The following is a 9,805-nucleotide window of genomic DNA, read 5'->3' on the forward strand; positions in this document are numbered from 1 at the left end:
ACTTAAACTTGAGTCATGTAAGTTTAGTATTATTATAAATATTATTTTTGGGTCAAGCATTACAGCTAGACCAAAGGTTCTTAGATATACTTTTAGATCTTAGCATTTTTTGATATTTTTTATGTAAGAAAAAAATACAACCCATGATGTATGCCTTTATTTTTTCTTTTCTTTTCCTTTTAAAGCCTTTTATTGTGGCTTGCACAGTGCAATACACAGTGAAAAAACTAATATCTTTAGTTTTTTTGTTTTTTTTTTCTTTTTTTTTGTTTTGTAATTATTCTTTTAATTTAGTTTCTTAATATTAAATTTTTTATATTTAATTATTAGATTTTCATGACACAGATCCCAAGTTTGATCGATTAACTTGATTGATTCATATTGTTTTTCTTTTTTCTCATTACTTTTGTTCTTCCAATTTCATCTTTTAATATTATATACAGTCCATAGTAAAAAGACAAATGTCTTTAGTTTTTTTCGGTTCTTTTTATGTCTTTCATTGTGGACAATCCATGATGAAAAGGTTGATGTTTTTTTTTTCTTTTTAATTAACTTTTTTTATTTAGTTTGTTGATATTAATTTTTTTTTTATTTAGTTATCAGACTTTCATGACAAGGATCTAAGATTTAATGAGTTAACCCAGTTAATTAAGATTTTTTTTTCTTCATTAGTTTTTTTCTTCATGTTAGTTTTTTTCTTTATTTTTTATTTTAATTAATATATTTAAATATCACACTTTTACGACACAACTTTGCAGCTAAACTCATATATAAGACTATTGGGTTTGGTATTGCAGCCAGACCCACTTAAACTTGAGTTTTTCAAGTTTAATGTTATTATAAATATTACTCTTAAATCCGGTATTCCAGTCAAATTTAAAACTCTTACATATAACTTTGTAAAAAAATCTAATACTTTTAAATCTTATTTGTTTTTAATATTTTTATAAAAAATATTAACCACAGTTTATTTAACTAGTTCAATAATACATGTTGCAGAGGCTGAAGCGCATGTCCATCTTCAGCTGTCTACAACTCGTTCCAAAGTTTCTTGTAATCCTTGCCAATGTCTTCAGTAGTATTATGCTCCAACAATATTGACCAAGTGAGAGGGTAACAAGTATACAAGTACCTGTCTACTTCCATGAGATTACATGAAGATTTGCTTGAGTTATAATCTATGAACAAGGTTGTAGAAATTTGATGTCAGAGACTTCTCCAGAGGCAGTGCCGACAACAAAGCCAACTACTAGCAATCAGATAAATGCTTTTCAAGCAACCATATTTGATGCTTGATAATAAATGACGACTCATTAATTGCATTTAGTCTTCAACCTTGAATCACATTTGCGATCAACAAAAGTTAGCTTGTCCTAGTTTAGAAGCAAAAAAGCAGAATCGAGAACAAGAAAACTCTTTTTCTTGGGAAAAATATGAAATAGCATCATGTTGGAAAAGACTGAACCAGAAGCCCGATGAATAATAATAACTCTTAAGGCTTTTCTCTTCAATATCAACATATTCGAACAAAAATAAGTTGAGATGCTTACAACATTTCTGGCCAAAGAGAATGCTGTATGTATTTGTCTCGTTCTAACTATAATACTGAATCTCAAATAGTGAAAATGAATTAAAAACAAAGAATGCCTACCTAATGGTTTTTATAAACCAAATGAACAAAATGGATCTAAACCCACCCCTCTGACTTCTAGCGCTGCCATATTGCTCAGTTCCTAGATGTAAGCAACAAAAGCTGTCCTGCAGTTCATCAGCGTGAGATGGTATAAGCATCAAGATTCAAAACATTGTGGAGGAAACTAATAAACCTGCAAGCAGCCTAAAACGATGGCCAAAAGAAAAATAATAAAACAAAAGGGAAGAGAAATAAAGATAGTGATCTTCTACTAAGAACATTATAGCTTATATAAGCAGAACAGCTATCGATTATTAGTTGCTTCCCTATACTGTACTGAGAAAAGAATCTCTATTGATCAAAAGGATTAATGTGGCATAGTAGATTTTTTGGCTTCAACAGAGTGCTCTAATTTGAATATTCAAAAGAATGTATTCGACTAGCATGGAGAGAGATAGAGAGAAAGAGATTTAATTACCACAAAAGGCACATCTTTTATGAGTTTGCCTTATCATCAAGATGATGTCAAGCAAGAACACCCTAAGAGGGTCAAATTCAGAACCACATTATGTTGTCAGCTTTACTGAAAAGTGACAATACCTCTATGACCAAAGTCTACCAAATAAAATGCCACTAAAAACAATGGCACCAAACCATTTGTTTGACACAAATCTGCAGCAAGAAAACAAACCCAATAGGAAGTAGTGAGTTGATCATATTACAAGCTTGAAAGTGGTTAAACGAATAATTTGAAGCACAAATAATGCTTTGTGAAATCATGAAACTCTTATGAGCTTTAGACATACTTTCTATTGCAATCAGCCCGGCATGATAGGTCAACCGTCCATATTTGCCAAGCTAATTGACCCGAAGCAGCTGCCAGAAATGCATAAAATGACCACCCTGCTCGTGTTTTGTAAGGAAAAGGAGAAGAAAATGCAGATTACTATGGGCAAAACTAAAGTAAATGGAACTTGTACATCAGAAGCATAAAAAGCAAATACCAATATCCGCATTGAATCCACAGAGGGCAAGACTACTAATGCATGCAGTTCCAAACCCAGTGATCCACTCCTTTGTTGAATCCCCAAATCTCAAGGCCGTCGATTTAACACCCACTTTAAGATCATCTTCCTTATCCTTAATAAACACCAAGGTTGATTTTAGAAGAGCACAAAAATACAACACTCTGCAAACTATGAATCAAACAAATTTAGTACACAACCTCAAAAAGACATGGACAGCAGAACACCACAAAAAGAAAGAAAGACGTATGTTTATATAAAAATTAAAAAACAAAAATCCATCACCTAAACCACGACAATTTTAAGTGGAAAAATATGAATTATTTGAAACAAAAAAAAAGTGGATAAACTGCAAGTTGTTTAAAACAGAATAATCTGTGAAGAAGGACAATATAGGCTGAAATAGAAAACTGATAAACCTTGTAAATCAGAAACAGCAGTTATTCAAAATAAGCCATCAAGTTAATAAAAAATAAACATGAGAGAGAGAGAGAGAGCATTCAAAGCTCCAAAATTACAACAGTTTTAATTACTGCAGCGGCCCATTGTTGAAAGCTTTTTGCACAAAAGAATGTACTATAACTCTAGGAACACCAAGAAGCATGGGCAGAAAACGAAGAGGTTTCACTTCACACAAGGAAAAAGCGTGAGAGGGTTAATGGAGTCTTATTATTTACAGTTCAGGAACCATATATTACATGGTTTTTATGAGTCAAATTTACTTGCATGATATAGCTCGAAAATAAAGGGCTAATGAAAATCACCTTAAGCTATGATGCTATACCTGATGAGCATATACTGTATCATACACCAGGGTCCACAATACTCCACTAGCATATAGTGGTACCACAATAGCTGGATCCAGACTCCCCTTAACTGCAGACCAACCCAGTAAAGCTCCCCAATTGAATGTTAAACCAAGATATGCTTGAGGCTGCAACCAAAAAATTGCATTTAACAGGGTCATCACCAGATTTTCTTGAACTTTACATCAAAAGTCAAAAGCAAAAAATACTTGCGCGCACATGAGAATACAGAAATCAAATAGATAAAAATCTTTACCCAAAATGTAAATCTCTTCATAAGGGGATATGAGAAGACTAGCAACAAGGATGAACCTCCCAAAATACGGCTGTTAGAAGAAAATAAAGTAACAGTTAACCCAAATAATTATGCATGCTCAATGCAAGGTGACAACATTGAATTTGAATAGCTTGCAAACTACATGCAACTTCTAAGCGTGATTGAAGCAGCACTAACCTATAATTATTCAGTTGAAGAAGAATCCCAAGACCCAAAAACAATTGAAAACCAAGAAAACAAAGCCCTCGAAATGGCGTCAAAAGACCACTGGCAACTGGCCTTAGCTTTGTCCTTTCGACCTACACACAAAAATTCCAACAAAAATAGTTACATTTTTCAAAAGGTGAAGCTGTTAGTCTAATTTTTTGGAGATTCTCTTGCCTAATTATTGAAACCAAAATTCACAAACTTTATTGCATACACTAACAAGACGAGCAATTACAGCTAACGAAAACATCAGTATCTCATTTAACAATACAGTACGCAGTTTCATAAAAACCTTACCTTCGTATCAATATCTCTATCTAGCAAATCATTTATAGTACACCCAGCTCCTCTTAAAAGCAAAGCCCCACAACCAAATAACGCCATCATCTTAAAGTTAGGTACACTTCCAGGTTCTGCTGCCAATGAGATTGACCTACATAACAAAGTAAAAATGTTACAAAGATCCTAACACTTTCGCAAAATTTCTCAAATTCCTTCATTTTCTTTTCTCAGCAACCAAACAAAACCCAGAACAATTAACACAATAAAAACACAAATCCTTACCACATACAAGGCCAAGCAAGAAGCCAGGTCCCAATGGGCTTATCAAGCCTAGCTAAATGTGCATAAGGCCTGACTTGTCTAGGCAAATAGACATCAATCCAAGACTTCTCTCCTCTTTTTGGCAACTCTCCATTGTTTCGCTTCTGTTCTTTCTCTTCTTTTGTGCTTGGAATAGTGGAGATTTCCTTGATGAAGGTTAAATAAGGGCTAGGAATTTTATTTTGGCGGGAAAACTGAGCGAAATGGTGAAGTACATAGTGGTGATAGATAAAATTAGGGCTAGGGTTCGATTTGGGGATTACGGTGGCGGTTGGCAGAGAGAGTGCGGACGACAGGATCCTGGTGGCGCTACAGGAAGCGCGACGGAGTAAAAACGACGCCATTTTGAGGAGAGAAAGCTTCAGTTTTGAAATGGTTAATTTATATGGCGCAAAATTTGACCTTGTTAGGCTTCTTACCCGCCTAGGATCCACATCTGTAGCACCTTAGGTTGGTGTTTGTAGACTATTCAACCCAACTCATGATGACTCGGGCTCGAGTAAAATCGGCTTGGGCCCAGTTTACCCCGAGTCAATAAAACCTGACCACCACAAATATAAAACTAGGCAAACGGCTCAGCTTATAATTATGTAATTATTTAATTCTCCAGTATGCTATTATATTTTTTTTATTACATTACACTATTAACTAAAACATCTCTGTATTGTAGCATATAATAATATGAAGCAAGACGCAGTTTAATGTGCATTGCATCCACAACAAAGTATAGTATGGTCTTTTACCTTTTTATTTTTTTATTTATTTAATTCCTATAATTTTAAGTTTCTAAGTTTTAGTCCTAAATTTTATTTTTATTATGACCTGATTTTTAGGTGTGGAGGAGAGAAAGCCATTAAAAAAAAAAGATTTTGAACAATCGCATTTTTATTATAAAAAATCATTCATCGAATCAATAATTTTTTTTTTAAGAAAAGAGTGCAATAAAGATATTGTTGTCTTTTAAACATAAAAAAGTGTGAAAGGGCTCATTAAGGTTTTTATTATTTGATTTTATTCTCAATTTTTAGATTATTAAAGAATATTTTGGGGCTGGAAATTAGGTTATTGAGATTTCTATAATGTTTTTTGGGTTTTTCAAATTAAAACAAGTTGAAATTTGAATTTTTGGATTCCAACATTGATTTTTCAAACAACAAAAAATGTTTCAGTGGGTGACACATCATTTACCAATCATACAACAGGTTATCTATTCTTTTTTTATAAATACTACATACGCCTAGTCTTTTTCCTTTTAGGTCATGCATGTCTATAGGCTTTTTTAAGATTGTGTTAACAGTTGCATTTCAAAGTATTTTTTTACTTATAAATATATTAAAATAATATTTTTTTTCATTTTATAAGTTGTATAGGGTTTGATTAAAATGTGAACTGGTCGACTTTATAAATAAAAAAACTTGGAAGATCGATAAAAATATAGTTTGATAAAAAAAACTCAAAACAATATATTTTTAAAAATATTAAGATGACAAAATATTATATTAATTTGGGTCAACTCAAGGTAACTCTTCAAATTTGTGATCTAAGTCATGAGATCTAAATAAGTCTATAGAAAGTAAATCAAACCAAATCATGAACCATAATTCTCAATTAATCTAATATTGAATAATAAAATCTTAAAATTTTCAATTAAAAAAGACAAAAAAAAGTCTTAAGTCAACCTAGGTTAACCTGTCGAACCAGTGACTAAGGCATTAGACCAGGATAACTTAATAAAAAATAAATTAAAACAAATCATAAAATCTAATTCCTAATTAACATGATGTTAAAGTATGAAATTAAAAAAATATATATTAAAAAAAAAAGATCCAAAAAAGTGACCCAAGTCAACCAGGTTGGTTAACCCATCAAATTTGTAACTCAGGTTATGAAACTAAAATAACATTATAAAAATAAATCAAAAAAAATTATTAAGTATAATTCTCAATCAATCATTGAATGATCAAATATAAAAAAAATAATTTAAAAAAAGATAAAAAAACTTGAGTTAGTCAGGTTAACCCATCAAACTCACAACTTAGGTCATACTACCAAAATAATTTAATACAAAGAAAATCAAAATAAATTATTAAGCTCAATTTTTAGTAAACCAAGTGTTAAAGAATGAAATTGAAAATTAAAAAAAAAAATCCAGTGAATAGTGATATGTGAGGAAGGGAACAATAATTCCCTCCCCTCAATTAATTCTAGTTAACTAGATTATTTAAATGTGTTACACTGAGAGTCAGATGAAATTTTTAAAAAACTGTTAAAAATATTTCTAGACATTGCTAATTTGTTTCAAATAAGGAAAGAAAAACAAATCATGTAGGGATTAACCCGTCAAAGTCAATCAAGTTAACCCATCAAATCCATGACTCAAGTCGTGATATTAAAATAAATTTATAGAAAGCAAATTAAAATAAATTATAAAATTAAATTATTAATCAATAGTCGAATGAAGAAATAGAAAAAAAAATAATTAAAAAAAACAAGTTAGTCGTGTTAATCCACCAAACCTGTAACTTGGATCATGATACTAAGATAACATTATAGGAAAAAAAAAAATATGAAGTTCAGTCTCTTGTAAACTGATTAGTACTTAAAAGTGCATTTTTATCATGGTTTTATATCATCATTTTGCACTTGAAGTATCAATAACTCCTTAACTAAAATATGTTTTATAATAATGTATCTAATAATATAAGATACCTATAATTTGTGGTAAATGTCTATTTTTAATGCAGGCCTATCACATAAATGAAAGGATTGATTGATGACTTTAAGAACTTAAATTGCAAGGATAAAGAGATGACCAAACTTAGAAAAGAGATGTCGATGCAATCCAAACCGGAACACTGTTCGGTAATTGGGTCATATCTGGAGCTATATATCTCGGATTTAGTTCCAATTTATATGGATGGAAAGGTAAGACATAGGCCTACAACTTTCATATGGAGCCCAAGATCTAAAAAGGTCATTTTCAAGTCCAAATTATAGCAACAACAAAGAAGCCCGCATCTGTTTTCCAGCCCGAGCACTGTTCAGTATTTTGGCCATATCTGGAGTTCTAGAAGTCCAAATGAGCTGAATTATTTACACAAGAAAGCTGAGATAATTTCCTACAACTTTCATGTTTACAACTGGCTCCAATTTTGACGTTATCAATGACGTTTTGGGCAGACAAGAGAAGATAAGGATTGTCACCAAGTCAAAAGTTAGTCACCCACTTATCAATTAGTCATCAAATCAATAGTTCCCAATTTTGGCCTATAAAAGGAGGCATTTGCCATGCATTTAGGCATCTTGATTTCTAGATCAAGATCATGCTCTTCCTTTCTCTCTTTGTATTTTTTGTAATGTTTATGCTTTACTTTCATTAATATCAAGTTTATGCCTTTCCTTTACTTAGTTAACTTTTATGTTCTTATTTTGTTTATTTGTTTTCCTTTCTTTCATTATGTCTAGCTAAGTTAATTATGTCAAGGTGAAAAAGTTACACTAATGGTGTAAGAATAAGTATAATTTAAACTTAATATGGACTTTAATGTTTGATACTAACATGTTTTATATTTGTTATCTTGTTCACTCTTTAATACTTTACTTGTTAAATGACTAATCTTGATTTATGTTGTATAACACTTGGTATAACAAATGCTTGGCACTTTCATAGCCCATAATGTATGGTATAACCGACACCTGAGCTATGAAAGGAACTTGATTTGTTGTTAACATAAGCTATAATCATGAATGCTTGACGAGATTTACAAGTATTAGCATTAATTGAATAAGATGACTAATGTAATCATGTTAACAATATATAATCTGATTGGAACCTCCTTTGTATGTGGTTTCCAATTCAATAATAAGAGTTTATACTATACTTGTTTGATATACCATTAGTGGAACCTCTAACCTTGACATTTGTTATTATTATTGTTCAATCCTTACATTAATTTTCCATCTCCAAGTTCTCATCATCTTCTTCTTCTTTTCTTTCTTTATTATTATTATTATTATTATTATTATTACTACTACTACTACTACTACTACTATTATTATAGTTGTTGTTGTTGTTGTTATTGTTTTTGTTATTATTGCTATTATTGTTGCTTATAATTGTTGTCTATAATTTGTACAATTAACCTCCCTGTGGTTCGACCCCGGTCTTGCCGGGTTATTTATTACTTCGACACTCCTACACTTGGGAGAAGACATCAACTTTTTAGTCGTGTCATAAACCAAGTGTTAAAGGATGAGATTGAAAATTAAAAAAAATATATAATTTTAGTGAATATTAATTTGTGAGGTGAGGAAGAATGATTTCCCCTCCTCAATTAGTTCTTGTTAACTAGATTATTCATTTGTACTATGCTGCAACTCAAATTATTTTTTTTTTAATATATATATATATAGATTGCTAACATGTTTTCAAGAAGGAAAAAAAATTAATTGTGTAGGGATTAACCCATTGTGACCCGTTCAACTTGGCAAGTTCAAACGCAACATGGATAATTTGAATAAAAAAACATAGGTCGACTAAAAAGATTTTCAAGATAACATTTAAAAAATATATTTATTGAGATGACAATATATTAAATTAAAATTGATCAACCCAAGTTAACATATAAAATTCATGACTTGAGTATTGAGACTGTGATAACCTTGTAAAAAGAAAATAAAAAATATAATGAAACTTAATTTTCAATCAACCTAATTTTGAGGAATAAGATTGAGAAAGTGAATTAAAAAGAAAAACTCAAATCAACCTGGATTAACCTACCAAACCTAGATAATGAGACTAGAGTAATGTTTGGAAACATGGCTCAAAGGTTGTTTGGCCAAAAAATTGAATGTTTCTTAAAATTAATTTTTGTTTTATATTTTTGAATTTTTTTAATGTGTTGATGTCAAAAATAAATTTTAAAAGATAAAATAAAATATTTTATATATTTCTGAGTAAAAAAACATTTTGAAAAACAAGTGCTACCACAATATCAAATGCTGCCCAAGGATATCTCAATAGAAAAAAATTAAAACAAATTATAAAACTCAATTCTCAATCAATTTAATATTAAAAAGTAAAATTAAAAAAAAATAAAACAAAAAAGGACCTAAAAACGCTGAGTCAACCCTGGTCAACCTATCAAACTCTTGATCCGGGTTATAAAATTAAAATAAACCTATAGAAAAAAAAATTATAAAGTTTAATTCTTAGTCAACCCAAATATTGAATAAAAAAATTTAAAAAAATAAT

General features: G+C 30.5%; 1 protein-coding gene across 2 annotated transcripts; it reads right to left on the minus strand.

Moving 5' to 3' along the window:
• Positions 1-1,460: 1,460 nt before the first annotated feature.
• Positions 1,461-4,999, minus strand: LOC105119280 (4-hydroxybenzoate polyprenyltransferase, mitochondrial-like). Of its 2 annotated transcripts, none has more exons than XM_011017403.1 (9): positions 4,513-4,999; positions 4,246-4,381; positions 3,919-4,040; positions 3,721-3,790; positions 3,443-3,592; positions 2,638-2,773; positions 2,440-2,536; positions 2,112-2,305; positions 1,461-1,758 (listed from the first exon to the last, which is right to left on the minus strand). In XM_011017403.1, the coding sequence occupies exons 1-8, from the start codon at positions 4,893-4,895 to the stop codon at positions 2,236-2,238; spliced, it is 1,164 nt and encodes a 387-aa protein (XP_011015705.1). In that variant the 5' UTR covers positions 4,896-4,999; the 3' UTR covers positions 1,461-1,758; positions 2,112-2,235. The 2 variants fall into 2 exon arrangements, with proteins under 2 accessions (XP_011015705.1, XP_011015706.1); XM_011017404.1 differs by having other exon boundaries at positions 1,461-1,837.
• Between the last annotated feature and the right edge of the window lie 4,806 nt (positions 5,000-9,805).

This window comes from Populus euphratica, unplaced genomic scaffold, assembly GCF_000495115.2.
Source record: "Populus euphratica unplaced genomic scaffold, PopEup_1.0 scaffold2706.1, whole genome shotgun sequence".
Lineage (NCBI taxonomy): Eukaryota > Viridiplantae > Streptophyta > Magnoliopsida > Malpighiales > Salicaceae > Populus > Populus euphratica.

Coding starts and splice junctions, on each gene's coding strand:
- LOC105119280 (XM_011017403.1), bottom strand. CDS start 4,895: ATGGCGTCGTTTTTACTCCGTCGCGCTTCCTGTAGCGCCACCAGGATC. Junction 2,774..3,442: donor ATACAGTATATGCTCATCAG/GTATAGCATCAT, acceptor GTGTTTATTAAG/GATAAGGAAGATGATCTTAA. Junction 2,537..2,637: donor TGGATTCAATGCGGATATTG/GTATTTGCTTTT, acceptor AAACACGAGCAG/GGTGGTCATTTTATGCATTT.